The sequence below is a fragment of the Macadamia integrifolia genome, chromosome 6, assembly GCF_013358625.1.
Source record: "Macadamia integrifolia cultivar HAES 741 chromosome 6, SCU_Mint_v3, whole genome shotgun sequence".
NCBI classification, from domain to species: domain Eukaryota; kingdom Viridiplantae; phylum Streptophyta; class Magnoliopsida; order Proteales; family Proteaceae; genus Macadamia; species Macadamia integrifolia.
The window spans coordinates 9,755,351-9,775,130 of NC_056562.1; the positions used below are offsets into that span (position 1 = coordinate 9,755,351).

General features: G+C 36.2%; 1 protein-coding gene across 1 annotated transcript in view; it reads left to right on the forward strand.

Annotated features, from left to right (window-relative positions):
- Positions 1–19,381, forward strand: part of LOC122082050 (protein FAR1-RELATED SEQUENCE 5-like) — a 37,202-nt gene extending 17,821 nt beyond the window's left edge. The window contains exons 2-6 of the mRNA XM_042649550.1: positions 17,624–17,944; positions 18,029–18,427; positions 18,545–18,600; positions 18,705–18,778; positions 18,907–19,381. Of these exons, the coding sequence (XP_042505484.1) occupies positions 17,624–17,944; positions 18,029–18,427; positions 18,545–18,600; positions 18,705–18,778; positions 18,907–19,381 (1,325 nt within the window). The remainder of the gene's footprint in view (positions 1–17,623; positions 17,945–18,028; positions 18,428–18,544; positions 18,601–18,704; positions 18,779–18,906) is intronic.
- The last annotated feature ends 399 nt before the right edge of the window (positions 19,382–19,780 follow it).

Consider the following 19,780-nt stretch of genomic DNA (forward strand, 5'->3'; position numbering starts at 1 on the left):
CATATCCCTAAGCTTGAGAGTGGACCGAACCAGTTCATGCAATTTGACTCTCACCCATTTAATCAACCCGAATAATTAATTTAGCCCATAAATCCAACAATCTCCCACTTGGGCTACATTAATTATAAGGATGTCTTTTAAATTGGTGTGGCCATAGAATCTTATTACATTAACCACTCTTACTGTGATTCAGTTGAAAAACCACTCACATCGAATAACAGCAGAAGATACACCTCAATATACGGCATACAACTTTCTGTTATTACAAACATAAGTAAATTTCTTAACACGAATCTATGTGGGATACCATCATAGAAACATTGACATATCCTCAAATTACACTGTTGTCATTCTATGTAGGTCCTTAACTGAGATATTAACCTTCACTGTGGCAAATCGCCTTTGACCTGTGGTTAATATCTAACTGTGGCCTTCCGCCTATAAACTGTGACAAATATTGCCTATGAACTGTGACAAATACTGTCTTAAAATGTGGCAAACATTACCTTTTGAATTGTGGCAAAATATTGCCTATAAACTGAGACAATTACTGCCTATAAAAACATTTTCAAATGAAATCATAAACCAAATATTTCAAGAAATAACTGTGCATAATGTAAATGCTAAAACTTAACCATAATTCATCAAACTGTGCCCCAAAACATATGGGCTAAGGTTCAAAACATAAACAAATACTAAACAAAACCAGAACTCCCACTAATCAAGCATTTCAAATAACTGTATGTAAAGAAATCCTAACTACTTGATGTGACCAAATTTTACTTGCTCTCAATTGCTGATGATTAGTCTACCTCACCCTTTATTAGTATCATTCTGCTTATCAACCCCAGAATTCTTCCTTTTCTCTAACCATTTCTTGAAAATAAAACAGTCCTTCTTCACATGTCCTTTCTTATGGCACCAAAAACACTCTACGTTGTTGGTATTCTCTTCATCCTGAGCCTTTTGAGATGTGTCAAGTTCTTGAGAGCTATTAGTCCTGTCATATGGCTTGACGCTTCCTCTGTTGGAAAAATTTTTGTTCCTTCTGCTTGGTCCACCAGAAGATCCCTTGTGAAAAGTTGCATGTGCACTCTCAAACCTAGTTTGTTTCAATTTTTCTTCCTCTTGAGTGCAAATGGAAATGAGCTCATTTAGGCTCCAATCGTCCTTCAGTGCAATATAGGTAGATTGGATAACCTTATACTAACTAGGGAGGGTATTCAGTGCAATGTGTACAATATATTCTTCATCGATCTGTATTCCAAGATCCTTAAGTTTACTAGCATCAGTAGCTACACCCAAAATGTATTCTCTAACACTCCCACATCCATCATACCTTGTATTCATTAGCCTGGTCATCAATGTGGTTTTCTCAGCTTTCTTGTTGTATTGAAATCTACCTTTAATAGCATCCAGGAATTCTTTTGCAGTGTCTTTGATCTCTATGTTCCCACGTATAATTTCAGGAACTGCCTTTTTTTAAAACCAGTATGCACTTTCTGTTTGCTTCAGTCCATTTCTTAAACTTGGTCCTTTCAGCACTTCTGCTCGAGTCTGTGAGAGGCTCAGGTTTAGGCTCCCTAAGTGCCAAGTCTAAGTCAAGAAGACCTAAATGCAATTCTAATTCCTCCACCCACTTTTGATAGTTGTTACCAGTGAGTATTGGGATGGAAGATACATAACTTGAGGGAATGACCATCTTACTACAGCAGTAACAACAACACAATACATGCCAAATTTCAAAATATAAACCATTATATAAAAGCATGTAATACCATCAATATATTTTAAATAAGAGTTACAACTAAAAATGTATCCCTATCCTTTGGGACAGGAATTAGCTGATGCTCTTATATTATTCTTTTAACTGTGAAAACAACACTAACTTTGGAATTCAATCACCTTTGGGCAAAAGAACTCCAAATTCAATGTCTATTTCTGAAATGTGGATGATTATCCTCAAACCTTGATGACATAACCTTTGGGAAAGTATCACCTTTACTGTTGGAGAAGATACAATCGAACTGAATGTACCACTTTGGTGAGTTTCACTCAGTTCTATCATATCTTTCCCATTGGAGATGTATATCTTTATGTTCAAAACATACATATAAATGTCACTAGGACAACAATAACCATACAAGAGTCACAACCGCAACTACATTCCTATCCTTTGGGCTAAGAATGCACTGGTCCTCTTGTAAATTTATATTTACTGTGAAAAGAACAATAACTTTTGAAATCCCCTCACCTTTGGGCTTAGGAACCTCTAGGTTACTGTCATTTTCTTAACTTTGGTGACATCACCTTTGGGCAAATGTCACCTACATTGTTTCCCTGTGGAAAATCATAAAATAATAAGATGTACCACTTTGGTGGATTCCACCTCATCATTTCATGGTTTCCTAAAGCAAAATTACTTTGCAACTAAGAATGAGCGGAAGCTTACACCCTTTTCCATATTAATATATCTCAATTAAAAAAAAAAAAACTTCTCAATTTCATGGTAACCAATAACATATATATTTTTCAAAGCATTGATTTATGCCATTTTGTTTCAATGATTGAAACTAAATACAACATAAAATTTCAAATAAACATGTCATATTAAAAAAATTAGATCATTAAATGTGGCCCGAAACAAGGAATCCAACGCAAAAAACAGATTTCAATTTGGCCTTCAAACGAACCTTTAAATGAAATTTAAAGTAGTTTAAATAAAAACGCCCTTTTGTTTCAATGATTGAAACTAAATACAACATAAAATTTCAAATAAATATGTCATATTAAAAATTAGATCATTAAATGTGGTCCGAAACAAGGAATCCAACGCAAAAAACAGATTTCAATTTGGCCTTAAAACGAACCTTTAAATGAAATTTAAAGTAGTTTAAATAAAAACCCAAAATGAACAAAAACCAAACAAGCCTTTAAGTTTTTATTTTTATTTTAAATCAATCCAAACCAACTGGTTCGGGCATATGAGTTCCAGGTCAAATTCGGGTCAATTAGTCAACGACCCAGTCAACCTTTGACCTAGTCAAATAGTGCACATGAGTTGACCCACTATGTCTCGGGTCAAATTGGTAGGGTTTCCGAGTTAAACTGGCGATGACTCGCCGCCGTTTTTTTTTGGAAAATTTTTTTTTTCTCTCTCCTCCGACAGCCGATTTTCGACGGAGTGTGCCAACGAGTCCGGAGGTTTCCGGTGACTTGCAGCATACCGCCGCGACCATCTTCTCGTGATCTGCAACTTTTGCAAAGAAAATTTTTTCATATAGGATCTTTAAATGATGGTAAAATTAAGATTTTTATGATTTTCATGATTTTTAATCAAATCAGGTTCTAAGTAATAATCAAAATCCTCATGTACAAGAAAAATTCAATCGATTCTTGTCCCATGTGGTCTGCTCTGATACCACTTGTTAGAACTCCCTATGAGTTTGAGTTTGAAACCCTATTGAGGAAACCACACAGGAAAANTTTTTTTTTTTTGGAATTTTTTTTCTCTCTCCTCCGGCAGCCGGTTTCCGGCGGCGCGTGCCGGCGCGTCCGGAGGTTTCCGGTGACGTGCGGCATACCGCCGCGACCGTCTTCTCGTGATCTACAACTTTCGTGAAGAAAGTTTTTTTATACAGGATCTTTAAGTGATGGTAAAATTACGATTTTTATGATTTTCATGATTTTTATGATTTTCATGATTTTCATGATTTTTAATCAAATCAAGTTTTAAGTAATAATCAAAATCCTCATGTACAAGAAAAATTCAATCGATTCTTGTCCCATGTGGTCTGCTCTGATACCACTTGTTAAAACTTCCTATGGGTTTGAGATTGAAACCCTATGGAGGAAACCACACAGGAAAAACAAGAACACGAATCTAATAAAATTATGGAGGATCGATTTGTACCTTTCACCTAGTATGCTGAAGATGATTGATGTTGGTCACTCCCACTTTCGCTCTCTTGGCTTGGCTATGGATCTTCTACAACCCCTTAAACCTCCTTGGTTCTCTCACTTTAGTGGTAAAGTGGGGAAGAGTGAATAATGGTTGTAGGGACCCAAAACCTAGTATTTATAATACTGTCCTGCACTCAAAACCCTAAACCACAATGGGTTGAGCCAGCATATCCCTAAGCTTGAGAGTGGACCGAACCGGTTCATGCAATTTGACTCTCACCCATTTAATCAACCCGAATAATTAATTTAGCCCATAAATCCAACACAATCAAATGTTAGTCAAGCAAGGTTGAGCTGGTTTTGAGACTAAACTCCCAACAAGATTATTATTGCTAACAAATAGCTAGAAAGCACTTTCTTCATATTATAGTTCTCCCATAGTACTTAAGGGGGGCTGTGAAAACTCCCACAGAGAAGACATCACAAACCCATTCAAGAAATTGGACACCACACTCTGAGCCATCCAATAAAAAGATGCTTAGGAGAAAGATCAAGCTATACAAGCCAAAATTCAGCAAGACCAGTAGCTTGGGTGTCAGAATCTTCAAAATCACAAGTCCAAAACTTGATTGATTAACAGACCATATATGCATCTTTGTTTTTGAACATTTAAATAAGATCACCCAAAGAAAATAAGTGAGAAGTGATCAAGCTAAATACCATGTAAGTACTAGTTGTGTAATATATCCACAACATTGCGTTAACAGCGCAATCACATACAGCAAATGAGTTCCCTGGTAGTGAATGTGCGAAACATGCACAATGCCCATCTGAAATAACCAAAACACCTCTGCCCCCAATAAAATGAAGTTGATAGGAGGAATCTCCTGTAAATGAATCTCCTTCTCAACTTTTAAAACAAGAAAGACTCTTGGTAGGGCTAGCATGTGCCCTTGTTTGGAAAGCTATAACAGAGAAACGACCAAGTAAATATGCATGGAACTCAAATAACTTTAAATTTCTAAGCAAACGTTTTTCTTCCATTCATGGCATGGGAAGAATCACTTGCCCGCTGGTGATAAAAGATAAGACTTTTGTCCCATAAAAAAACTCTCAGTTCTAACGGCCATGAATAAATGATTTACCTTTCACCGTTGGTGTGGGAATTCTCAATTCTACTTTCTACATTTAGTTTAAGTTTGTTTCCTCTATGATTAAAAAAAAAAAAAAAAGACTTGTAAATAAGCCACGTTTGCCGAGTTGGATCAGAAACATGGCTTTTGTAAATAAGCCATGTTTGCCGAGTTGGATCAGAAACATGGCTTACTTACAATAGTTCATATTGTAAACTATGTAGATTCGTACCTTTGGCCTTTCATGTGCCATGATGAGCAGGCTGAAAACAAGTTGCGTCGATGCTAACAAAAATATGAATGTGTAGTTACGTTGATGAACATTATATATATATATATATATATATTATATTGCATTAATTATTTGTATTCTCTCTCTCTCTCTCTCTCTATATATATATATATATATATTATCGGATCATCAATAACATACTAAATATAAGCCATAAGGCTAGGGTAGGTTGTTCATTCATTTGAGCTAGGAAGGGAAAATTAAGCATCCTACGGAAAGTGATGCAGAAGCATTTTCAAATGGGCCAACAAACTAGTCCAATAAGCCCAAGCCAAAGGATAGAAGATAGAAATAAAAGTTACCGTCCAGGATTTTGGGGTAGTTTCACGATGACACCTGTATCAAATTAGAAGGAACTAGAAGTCATGCAATATATGGATGGAAAGATCTAGAAGTCTATTTTCCAACGAAAAAAAAAAGGTGCCTCATTTTCTATTTTCTAGAAGAAGTTATGGCCATTTTGGTAAAGTGTGTATGGGCTAACTGCAAACACTTATAATTCCAAAATTCATCTTTTTAGTCCAACTTCCATTCAAATTTGATTATAGAACTTGTTGGGAACTTCAACCATTATATTTTTAAACTCTTCAAGATGTGGAAAATGTCTTTCAAGGTTCCCAAGGTTATTTCCTATTGGATAGTTGTTTGTCTTCTCAATGTTTGTTTTTCGAATTAGTTATAATTTCATTTTTTAGAAATTTCCTATGCTTGGAAAGTTGTTCCATGCTCATCTATATAAGCTTATAGCAATGAATGGAATGTAGAATACTTGGAGTTTATTCATAATTTTATTTAAGCCTTTGGCCCTTTAAGAAGAAGTAGTTCTTCTTGAGTTCTCTTATCCCTTAGGTGGATTTTCTTTGGGTGGCAAGTTCTTTTTTTTTTTTTTTTTTTTTGAATTGTTCACTTGTGTTACCTCCTAATCTTCTATAATTTTTCGACGTCATAAATCTACTTCTAAAGTGGCATAGTCCTCTTTTTTTTTTTTTTTGGGTAAAGAGTGACATAGTCTGCTTTATTGCTTTTTTATGAAACTTGTACGTTTTAATTAGTTATTAATGATACCTTATCATGATGAATTAACATCTCTAGCTATCTCCTTAATTTCATTCCTCTTTGTGTTCTACCATGCATCATACAAAATTCAAGAGAGAATCACATCCATTAAATTTTCTGAGATTCTATCATTAATATAATTTTTAAGGAGAAAGAGTGCTGCCCATCTACACTCTCTATTCTCAGACACAACACAGGACGTTGTGGCACATGATCATTTGGGATTAGTCCACAAATTCTAACTATTACAATTACCACATCAGTTTTTCATGCATAACAAAACTAGTTTGTCCATCCAAAGATCCCATTATGCGCCCCTTACCTTAACAAATATAAAGTAAAAGTAGGTGTTTATCCTTATATTTCTTGGTGGTAGAAGGAAGAGAGAGACAAAGCAAGAGATCCAATTAATAGCCAATAAAATGTTCGCGTGTAATATTCCATTATATAACATTAGCATTTCAATGCACATGGGATGAAATTGGGAGAACATACTAAAACTCCATATTGGTTTGTGTACTCTAGAATGGTATGGTGAACCTTTCAATAGTAGACCACATTTTTTAATAATTATTTTAAGGGCTGGGAATTGCTACTTGGCCATGTGCCACTATGGCAATGCAAGGACCAACCAAAAGAACCATACAAGCATCCAACCAAGAGGGTAGGGTGGTCATTTAACTACCCCCATTGTCTCGGCATGTGGCATGAACATGTAAGATGTTTTCCCTTATTTTAAATAAAATTATACCCAATGGTATAACTTCTTTAAGGGAAAAGTTTTTTGAGCCGACCGTAGAAGATATACTAGCACCTTCCTTCTCTCCTCACATGAAATGGCCTATTTCCTATATAGGAAATGTTCCATTACTCCTTATTGGTTAGCTTCCACTATGCGACTTGCTTGACAAGCCTTTCCCAACTTTTTATTTGATTTCATTTCACTTTCTAACCTACCAAATTCCCAAGATCGTTGTAGGATGGATGTCTAAGAACCTATCTAGGAATCGTGCTACAGTTATAATATTCTAGGGTGACCATTGGATTAGGAAACAAAGTTCTTAAGAGCTAAGATTGGAAGTGGAGCCGAACTTGATGGAGCTAAGTAATACTAAGAGAGGCAGCCCTATTGATGGCTGTCAACGTCAGGAAACCTTGAAGGATTAAACTGCCCTAAGCCAGTCCGGATCATGAAACCTTCAAATTTAGAAGGTCTGTTTGTTTGACTGATAAAAGGGAGTGGAGGGTGGTCCCACATAATGTGGGTAGGTTGGCAACACCGACAAGTGAAAGAAAATAAATAATGGAATATGTAATTTTTAGTAAGAAAAAATTTAGTGAAAGAGAGAAACAGAAAGGAAATGAAAGCGGGGGGTGTTATTTTATGGTAAAGAGGAAATAAAAAGGAGAAGAGAGATAGACACAAAAACAACTTTTCACATTTGATAGGACTTTGACCCTAGATGCACGTAGATGAACTTTTCCATCACCTATGGTAGATGAAAACTTTTTCTTTGAACCAATGTGTGCCCCCAAGGAGTGAAGCTATTTGGATCATCCCTGAGAAGTGGCCTCTACAAATGCAATCTTGATTTGGAATGAAGCCAAACTCTAAGGGACCTGTCTGGTGGAGATTACTTTCAAGGTGGTCTGCATAGCACTTCAGCTACTATAGAGTTATTATATGCTCTTTAATTATATCTTATAATCCCCAATAATCATATGGTGGTGTTGACCCTAGGGACTATGTGCTCCTTAGGAGAATTCATTTCACATTAAATCTTTAAGTTATGTATTTTGGCTGTCAAAGGAAAGTAATAGAATGGGTATCTCTTTTAAAATGTTCATATGAACCTGCGCAGTGCTCCATATGGAAGACTAGCAAACTTTTTATTTATTTATTTATTTATTTATTTATTTATTTATTTATTTATTTATTATTATTATTATTATTATTATTATTATTATTATTATTATTATCATTATTATTATTTTGTAAAACTTCAAAGCATTAAAGGGATCCTATTTTTAGGTACTCCTTGTATGGATTCGGCTCTTCTATAGTGTGGGGGTAAGCTGTATATCGTCTAGCTCACCACAGGAGTGTGACACCTTGATTTTATTGATCCCATGGTGTGGATGACATAAATCTTAGGGAAAAATATACATTAGTGATACAACTTATCATCTTCTTATGATCAAATCCCTAGAGATCTTTTTTATTTTTATTTTTTATTTTGATAAGAAATCCCTCAGAGATCGATGCAAGATTTTAAATAAAAAAAATAGGGCTTGTCTGTCGCGCGGGAACTTCCTCTCTACCTTTGGCGTTCATCCCACCGTCTCCAATAGGCCGCCGGCGGCATTCATCTCGCCGTCTCAAATAGGCGGCCCGTGATTTCTCCTTTCTCTGTGCGATCATCGTCTGGAACTGGTGAGTTCTCTGCTTCATTTATTTTTATTGCTTTGATTCAATATCTGAAGATGGGGCAATGTTTAATTGATTGTTCATTTTTCTTTAATAAATAATAGTTGCATAAGCAATGGCAGTAATTTAGCATCGCTGATTTTTATGAAAGGCTATGTTACTGGCGTGTTTGTGGTGTCTTTGTTAGGAGATGAATTTGAGATTTTTCTGCAATGTATTTTCAATGAAGAGAGAGTCATTGACTGGATCAGAATTATTTGCAAAGCAGATCAGCTTCTCTTGAGGATTTTGTGATGGAAGGATAGAAGAATTTGAGTTTTGGAATGGGTGAATAGTGCTATCTGTGGGACATGGATCCTTGTTCAAACTGTGTTGCGGGGTGGTACAAGGTGTGTTGCTTGGTGGATTCCAAGGGACTAATACCTCTGGATTCCTGTCCTGTTATCTTTGATTATTGTCTTATATTTTGTTTTACCATATTCAATAGGTCTGTCTACTCCCTCTTTTATTCCTACCTTGCGATCTGTTGTTTGCTGGTCAGTCTTCAGTTTGTTATGATCTGTCAACTCTCCCTGGTAGCGGATCAGAAACACCACATTTATTATACTGGTTTTTGTTTATATACTCTCTTGAATTGTTATGAAAATCTGCATTGGACCTTTACGTATTCTAGTTTCAGCATTACTTTGTTTTCCTTATTCCACTAGGATTACTCTGCACACCCTTCTCTAGATCTCAGTTTTCTGAGATGTTGTAGGCAGATTGTGATAACTCAGAAGAATACTCGACCTGAATATCAGGTCATTTTGATCATTATTTTTCAAGTTATAAAATTTTGCTCCAAGTTCTCTTTGTTTTGATGATCCTGTACTGCAAATTCCTTTGTAGTTCTAGTTGGCACTTGAGTTTTGTGTTGGCTGTGCTGGTCTAAGTGGGTGCAGTGTATACTATAGAACTCAAATGGTCCCATGCACTTTTCTAGGATTTTGTGATGGAATCCATGTCCCACAGATCAGGAGAGTTGCTTATTGGGCTTTAGCAGATCAGCTTTTCAAGGAAGTCTCAGCTTTGTATTTCTTCAGAAATAGAAAAAATCTTATTTTCCCCTCCAAGATGGAGAGTTAAACGGATTCAAAGGTAGACATGTCCTCCATTTGGTGCAGATCAGCTTCTCTTGAGGACTGCCCATGAAGGTTTGCCAACATTGTGAGACAAATTAAGTTCTTGGCTTCTCTAGTGAACTCCTTGTTCCAATGAAAGCCTAGATCAGCTAATATTTGGCAGGCCTAATGGCTAAGCAAGGTGTAGTGAGACCCTAAGTGGTGCTATGGGTTCTGTTTTTTCTTTACGACATTTCACATTATACTTTTGGTTTGGTTTTGGTTGGTAATTTATGGACACAAGTACATATGTCCATGATCACATGCTCAATAACTGACATCTTCTTAATATCCTTAAATGGTTGATGTGGGAGGATGGAAAGATACAATACTTCCATTTGATCCAAGGCAACAGATAATGTAGGACTAACTTTGACAAACCAAACTAAACCCAAAACTATAGGAACTTATACACCAAAAAACAACCAAAACCACCCAATAGTAAACAGCAACAACAGTCCAACTTAAACTAGTCAACAGTCCTTGAAGAAACCAGAATTAGCAGATCCGCAAACAGGAATTTCAGGAAACAAAGTTTGCATCAACAATTAGAAGTTCCAGCAACAAAAATAGAGTAATTGAATAAGTAGGATCAAAATCAAGACATCGCAAGACCAGATAACCAAATCAAAACTCGATTCTAACAGTAGGTTCTGAAATCTGGCATTAACTTCTGAATTTTCAGCAGAGTATTATCAAGGAACTAATAACACATCTAAGGACTGATTTGAAATTCCAATCCATTGGAGAATAATAGCAACATTCAAGTTCCATATAGATTTAAACAAAACAGAATTCAGAATTCAGATTTGGGCAAAATCCATAACCGGCCAGATCTAAGTAACAGTTCACTTCAGCAGGAACCAGTGGTCTAATTGGCCTCAAAATTGGATCGAACTTCCTTCAGAATAGGACTAACCTTCGATCAAAATTAGAAGGTCATCGGATGGCCAGAACTCCCAAAATAGCTAAGCCAACAGTAGATAAAATAGAGAATCTTAATCCAAAAATTCTACAGACAGATTAGAGCACTTACCTGGCAAGCTGAATGAGATTAGAAACAATAAGAAAACCAGAAAATATGAAGATACACTCGGACTTCTCGCCGCAGAGTGTCAATTGGATCAAACACCAAACCCTTCTTCTTTGATCAAACACAAAGAAACCTCCAGAGGAGAAAATGCAGCAGCATCTTTTTGTTCATAAAATTCATGGCTCTACTAATGAGAGCTCTCCTTTATTTATAATAATGATGGGGGGTTACATAAAATAAAAACTAACTTTAGTTTCTAAAAACTGAAATAGGAAACAAAAAATTAGAAACTCACCTAATTACTAAAACTGAAAATAGAAACTTACAAAATAGAAAGTCCTTTAGTTACTAACACTGGAAATGGAAACTAACTTATGGCTGAAAATTAGAAACTAACTAGGTACTGAAATTAGAAACTAAATATAAAAAGAAAACTGAAGAAAAAGGAAACAAATCAGTAAATCCCGTATGGAACCTTAGAACCCCTAGTCCCCTAGTTTAGACCCATAAATGTGGCCCAATACACTCCCAATCACATGGACTGAAGACCCAACACATATACAACCCAACCCTAGGCTTATTCCTAATAAAACAACATAGTTTGGTGAAGAATCTGTATCAACAGAGGTTCTGATTTCCTAGTTTTCCCTCAGAAAAAAGATTTGGGATTATCTATCTCTTCTAATGAATCTTTGAGTCTTCAAGCCCTTGGAATCTGGTCCCAGTCAGGAAATAAAGGTTGAGAAGATAATATGGCTGAGACCTAGAGGTGGTTTGGAACACTGATGTGGAGCATGTGAAAAGCATGGGATGGCATACTTTTCCTTTGTTCTAGTGGTGTGAGTGTGTGTGTGGGGGGGGGGGGGGTNACCGACAAGTGAAAGAAAATAAATAATGGAATATGTAATTTTTAGTAAGAAAAAATTTAGTGAAAGAGAGAAACAGAAAGGAAATGAAAGCGGGGGGTGTTATTTTATGGTAAAGAGGAAATAAAAAGGAGAAGAGAGATAGACACAAAATCAACTTTTCACATTTGATAGAACTTTGACCCTATGCGACTTGCTTGACAAGCCTTTCCCAACTTTTTATTTTATTTCATTTCACTTTCTAACCTACCAAATTCCCAAAATTGTTGTAGTATGGATGTCTAAGAACCTATCTAGGAATCGTGCTACAGTTATAATATTCTAGGGTGACCATTGGATTAGGAAACAAAGTTCTTAAGAGCTAAGATTGGAAGTGGAGCCGAACTTGATAGAGCTAAGTAATACTAAGAGAGGCAACCCTATTGATGGCTGTCAACGTCAGGAAACCTTGAAGGATTAAACTGCCCTAAGCCAGTTCGGATCATGAAACCTTCAAATTTAGAAGGTCTGTTTGTTTGACTGATAAAAGGGAGTGGAGGGTAGTCCCACATAATGTGGGTAGGTTGGCAACCGACAAGTGAAAGAAAATAAATAATGGAATATGTAATTTTTAGTAAGAAAAAATTTAGTGAAAGAGAGAAACAGAAAGGAAATGAAAGCGGGGGGTGTTATTTTATGGTAAAGAGGAAATAAAAAGGAGAAGAGAGATAGACACAAAATCAACTTTTCACATTTGATAGAACTTTGACCCTATGCGACTTGCTTGACAAGCCTTTCCCAACTTTTTATTTTATTTCATTTCACTTTCTAACCTACCAAATTCCCAAAATTGTTGTAGTATGGATGTCTAAGAACCTATCTAGGAATCGTGCTACAGTTATAATATTCTAGGGTGACCATTGGATTAGGAAACAAAGTTCTTAAGAGCTAAGATTGGAAGTGGAGCCGAACTTGATGGAGCTAAGTAATACTAAGAGAGGCAGCCCTATTGATGGCTGTCAACGTCAAGAAACCTTGAAGGATTAAACTGCCCTAAGCCAGTCCGGATCATGAAACCTTCAAATTTAGAAGGTCTGTTTGTTTGACTGATAAAAGGGAGTGGAGGGTAGTCCCACATAATGTGGGTAGGTTGGCAACCGACAAGTGAAAGAAAATAAATAATGGAATATGTAATTTTTAGTAAGAAAAAATTTAGTGAAAGAGAGAAACAAAAAGGAAATGAAAGCGGGGGGTGTTATTTTATGGTAAAGAGGAAATAAAAAGGAGAAGAGAGATAGACACAAAATCAACTTTTCACATTTGATAGAACTTTGACCCTAGATGCACGTAGATGAACTTTTCCATCACCTATGGTAGATGAAAACTTTTTCTTTGAATCAATGTGTGCCCCCAAGGAGTGAAGCTATTTGGATCATCCCTGAGAAGTGGCCTCTACAAATGCAATCTTGATTTGGAATGAAGCCAAACTCTAAGGGACCTGTCTGGTGGAGATTACTTTCAAGGTGGTCTGCATAGCACTTCAGCTACTGTAGAGTTATTATATGCTCTTTAATTATATCTTATAATCCCCAATAATCATATGGTGGTGTTAACCCTAGGGACTAGGTGCTCCTTAGGAGAATTCATTTCACATTAAATCTTTAAGTTATGTATATTGGCTGTCAAAGTAAAGTAACAGAATGGGTATCTCTTTTAAAACATTCATATGAACCTGCGCAGTGCTCCGTATGGAAGACTAGCAGACTTTTTATTTATTATTATTATTATCATTATTATTATTTTGTAAAACTTCAAAGCATTAAAGGGATCCTATTTTTAGGTACTCCTTGTATGGATTTGGCTCTTCTATAGTGTGGGGGTAAGCTGTATATCGTCTAGCTCACCACAGGAGTGTGACACCTTGATTTTATTGATCCCATGGTGTGGATGACATAAATCTTAGGGAAAAATATACATTAGCGATACAACTTATCATCTTCTTATGATCAAATCCCTAGAGATCTTTTTTATTTTTATTTTTATTTTGATAAGAAATCCCTTAGAGATCGATGCAAGATTTTAAATAAAAAAAATAGGGCTTGTCTGTCGCGCGGGAACTTCCTCTCTACCTTTGGCGTTCATCCCACCATCTCCAATAGGCCACCGGCGGCGTTCATCTCTCCGTCTCAAATAGGCGGCCCGTGATTTCTCCTTTGTCTGTGCGATCATCGTCTGGAACTGGTGAGTTCTCTGCTTCATTTATTTTTATTGCTTTGATTCAATATCTGAAGATGGGGCAATGTTTAATTGATTATTCATTTTTCTTTAATAAATAATAGTTGCATAAGCAATGGCAGTAATTTAGCATAGCTGATTTTTATGAAAGGCTATGTTACTGGCGTGTTTGTGGTGTCTTTGTTAGGAGATGAATTTGAGATTTTTCTGCAATGTATTTTCAATGAAGAGAGAGTCATTGACTGGATCAGAATTATTTGCAAAGCAGATCAGCTTCTCTTGAGGATTTTGTGATGGCAGTAATTTAGCATAGCTGATTTTTATGAAAGGCTATGTTACTGGCGTGTTTGTGGTGTCTTTGTTAGGAGATGAATTTGAGATTTTTCTGCAATGTATTTTCAATGAAGAGAGAGTCATTGACTGGATCAGAATTATTTGCAAAGCAGATCAGCTTCTCTTGAGGATTTTGTGATGGAAGGATAGAAGAATTTGAGTTTTGGAATGGGTGAATAGTGCTATCTGTGGGACATGGATCCTTGTTCAAACTGTGTTGCGGGGTGGTACAAGGTGCGTTGCTTGGTGGATTCCAAGGGACTAATACCTCTAGATTCCTGTCCTATTATCTTTGATTATTGTCTTATATTTTGTTTTACCATATTCAATAGGTCTGTCTACTCCCTCTTTTATTCCTACCTTGCGATCTGCTGTTTGCTGGTCAGTCTTCAGTTTGTTATGATCTGTCATCTCTCCCTAGTAGCGGATCAGAAACACCAAATTTATTATACTGGTTTTTGTTTATATACTCTCTTGAACTGTTATGAAAATCTGCATTGGACCTTTACGTATTCTAGTTTCAGCATTACTTTGTTTTCCTTATTCCACTAGGATTACTCTGCACACCCTTCTCTAGATCTCAGTTTTCTGAGATGTTGTAGGCAGATTGTGATAACTCAGAAGAATACTCGACCTAAATATCAAGTCATTCTGATCATTATTTTTCAAGCTATAAAATTTTGCTCCAAGTTCTCTTTGTTTTGATGATATTGTACTACAAATTCCTTTGTAGTTCTAGTTGGGACTTGAGTTTTGTGTTGGCTGTGCTGGTCTAAGTGGGTGCAGTGTATACTATAGAACTCAAATGGTCCCATGCATTTTTCTAGGATTTTGTGATGGAATCCATGTCCCACAGATCAGGAGAGTTGCTTATTAGGCTTTAGCAGATCAGCTTTTCAGGGAAGTCCCAGCTTTGTATTTCTTCAGAAATAGAAAAAATCTTATTTTCCCCTCCAAGATGGAGAGTTAAACAGATTCAGAGGTAGACATGTCCTCCATTTGGTGCAGATCAGCTTCTCTTGAGGACTGCCCATGAAGGTTTGCCAACATTGTGAGACAAATTAAGTTCTTGGCTTCTCTAGTGAACTCCTTGTTCCAATAAAAGCCTAGATCAGCTAATATTTGGCAGGCCTAATGGCTAAGCAAGGTGTAGTGAGACCCTAAGTGGTGCTATGGGTTCTGTTTTTTCTTTACGGCATTTCACATTATACTTTTGGTTTGGTTTTGGTTGGTAATTTATGGACACAAGTACATATGTCCATGATCACATGCTCAATAACTGACATCTTCTTAATATCCTTAAATGGTTGATGTGGGAGGATGGAAAGATACAATACTTCCATTTGATCCAAGGCAACAGATAATGTAGGACTAACTTTGACAAACCAAACTAAACCCAAAACTGTAGGAACTTATAAACCAAAAAACAACCAAAACCACCCAATAGTAAACAGCAACAACAGTCCAACTTAAACTAGTCAACAGTCCTTGAAGAAACCAGAATTAGCAGATCCGCAAACAGGAATTTCAGGAAACAAAGTTTGCATCAACAATTAGAAGTTCCAGCAACAAAAATAGAGTAATTGAATAAGTAGGATCAGAATCAAAACATCGCAGGACCAGATAACCAAATCAAAACTCGATTCTAACAGTAGGTTCTGAAATCTGGCATTAACTTCTGAATTTTCAGCAGAGTATTATCAAGGAACTAATAACACATCTAAGGACTGATTTGAAAGTCCAACCCATTGGAGAATAATAGCAACAGTCAAGTTCCATACAGATTTAAACAAAACAGAATTCAGAATTCAGATTTGGGCAAAATCCATAACCGGCCAGATCTGAGTAACAGTTCACTTCAGCAGGAACCAGTGGTCTAATTGGCCTCAAAATTGGATTGAACTTCCTTCAGAATAGGACTAACCTTCGATCAAAATTAGAAGGCCATCGGATGGCCAAAACTCCCAAAATAGCTAAGCCAACAGTAAATAAAATAGAGAATCTTAACCCAAAAATTCTACAGACAGATTAGAGCACTTACCTGGCAAGCTGAATGAGATTAGAAACAATAAGAAAACCAGAAAATATTAAGATACACTCGGACTTCTCGCCGCAGAGTGTCAATTGGATCAAACACCAAACCCTTCTTCTTTGATCAAACACAAAGAAACCTCCAGAGGAGAAAACGGAGCAACATCTTTTTGTTCATAAAATTCATGGCTCTACTAATGAGAGCTCTCCTTTATTTATAATAATGATGGGGGGTTACATAAAATAAAAACTAACTTTAGTCAAAAACTGAAATAGGAAACTAAAAATTAGAAACTCACCTAATTACTAAAACTGAAAATAGAAACTTACAAAATAGAAAGTCCTTTAGTTACTAACACTGGAAATAGAAACTAACTTATGGCTGAAAATTAGAAACTAACTAGGTACTGAAATTAGAAACCAAATATAAAAAGGAAACTGAAGAAAAAGGAAACAAATCAGTAAATCCTGTATGCAACCTTAGAACTCCTAGTCCCCTAGTTTAGACCCATAAAAGTGGCCCAATACACTCCCAACCACATGGATTGAAGACCCAACACATATACAACCCAACCCTAGGCTTATTCCTAATAAAACAACATAGCTTGGTGAAGAATCTGCATCAACAGAGGTTCTGATTTCCTAGTTTTCCCTCAGAAAAAGATTTGGGATTATCTATCTCTTCTAATGAATCTTTGAGTCTTTAAGCCCTTGGAATCTGGTCCCACTCAGGAAATAAAGGTTGAGAAGATAATATGGCTGAGACCTAGAGGTGGGTTGGAACACTGATGTGGAGCATGTGAAAAGCATGGGATGGCATACTTTTCCTTTGTTCTAGTGGTGTGTGAGTGTGTGTGTGTGGGGGGGGGGGTTGCATGATTGTTTGTGTTTTAACTTCTAATAAAATTGAAATAGGAATGGAGGTCATGTGTAGTGTGTCTAGTCATGTTCCAATTCAAAGTAGTTGTTGGACTTATTTTCATGTCCCTTTGCCTTTTTTTTTTTTTTTTGGGAGGAGGTGTTTTTGATTCCATTTGGAAGTTAGATTAGTTTCATGGTTATGAATAGGGCAGAATGGTGTTGCTTTATTTTCATAGTCTTACTTGATTGAGAATTTGAGATTCATGATGTTTATTTTATAACGATGGTTATCTAAACAGTATCAAAACTGTAGGTAATGCTATGGGAGATCAAGACATAGGTTTGGATGTTGAGATTGAGCCTCGGGTCAGTATGATATTTAATTCAAAGATCGAGGCTTATAAATTCTATAATTCCTATGGGGGAAGGATGGATTTCAATGTGAGGAGAGACTATGCACATTGGAGCAGAACTGATAAGTCAATCCTAACTTTGAGGAAATTCGCATATAGTAAACAAGGTTTAAGAAAAAAAGACAAACGAGATGTTGATACAAAGATACCGAGAGCAAAGAGAAGAACTAATTGTAATGCACAGATGGGAATTGTGCGTGTTGATAATGGACAATATCAGTGTAATATATTTATTGAAGAGCATAATCATCCCCCACATTTACCGGCTACTTTGCATATGATGCAGTCGTAACAAAAAGTTTCAGATGCCCATGCGATACAGATTGATCTAGCCGATGATTCCGGAATAAAACCTAAGGCCATATTTGAGTACATGAGCATGCAAGCAGGTGGAAAAGAAAACATTGGGTTTATCAGACAAGATCAAAAGAACTACCTCCGAACAAAATGTCAGCTTGACTTATCTTATGGTGAAGCTGTTAGTTTGTTGATGTACTTTGAAAAACAAACAAGGGGAAACCCTTCTTTTACATATGCATTACAGTTGGATAGTGAGGAGCAGATAACAAATATAATCTGGGCAGATCCAAAAATGTTAATAGACTATACTCATTTTGGTGATGTAGTTAACTTTGATATGACACTTTGTACTAACATAGAATATAGGTCATTCGGTGTATTTACTGGATTTAATCACCATAAAGGTATATGCATTTTTGGGGTTGCCTTGTTATATGAAGAGACTTCAAAATCTTTCAAATAATTTTTTGAGGCTTTCTTGGAAGTCCGTGGGTAAAAGAAGCCATTAACCATTTTTGCAGATCAAGATGCTGCAATGGGAAAGGCGATATCTGAGGTTTTTCCCGATAATGGCATGGTTTGTGTACTTGGCACATAATGTAAAACGGCATCAAACATCTAGGAAATTTGATGAAAGATGGATAATGTTTTTTTAAAGATTTTAAATCTTGTATGTTTCAGTACGAGGAAGTAATAGCGTTTGAGAATGCATGGATGAAATTACGTATTGATTATCTAGTTACAGATTCTTCATGGTTAGATCGTATATATGGACTTAAAGAGAAATGGGCTAAGTGTTACATGAAGAAGGCTTAAACCATAGGTATACGAAGTACACAACTCTCACTTTGAATGATGATTTGAAGGATTACTTGAAATCCAGTTTGGATCTTGTTCAGTTTTTTAAACATTTCGAGAGGATGGTGACTGATAAGCGTTATAATGAGTTGAAGGCGAAGTTTGATGCAAGAAATAAAACTCCAAGAAATTTCTTTCTCATGTCACCCATTATGAACCAAGCGTTAGAAATTTATACTCCTAAAATATTTGAAGAACTTCAACACGAGTATATATGGATTACTGCTTGTTTTATTAAATTTTGGAATAAGAGTGCTGCCATTGATAACTACATAGCTGCTGTTGTTGACAGAGAAGGGAATTTTAATGTTGAGTGTAACCCAGTTGGCCCTACTATTGCATGTAATTGTAAGAAGTTTGAGACTTTTGGAATTCTATGCTGCCATGCTTTGAAAATATTTGATGTGCTTGATATCAAGTTCATTCCTGCAAATTATGTGTTGAGGAGATGGACACGGGGAGGAAGAAGCATGATAGTAAAAGTTGATGACGGAACCTGAGTTGAAGAAGATGTCAACCTAGATTGTACACAAGTTATAGGCTTCTTTGTCCTAAACTAGTGAGGATAGCCCTCAGAAGCATCAAATTTGTCTGAGGGATATGCATTGGTTGACAAATTTGTTAATGATTTGAGTGCAAAACTTCAAAATCTTGCAATCGATGCCCCTCCAATAACTGTCTCAAGTGAGTACTCTAATGTGAACAAAGTAAAAGGGACAAAGAATAAATCTCCTCGCAAAGGTGGAAAGCGTCATAAGAGTTGGATGGAAAAGCAAGGAAATAAAAAGAAAACAGTTAAAGCAAATACTTCCTAGGCTTCTCATCTAATCTAACCAAGCGTGCCATCACATTTAAGTCATTGGAATCCACCTGGTGGATCACAAGTAATGGATAATGAC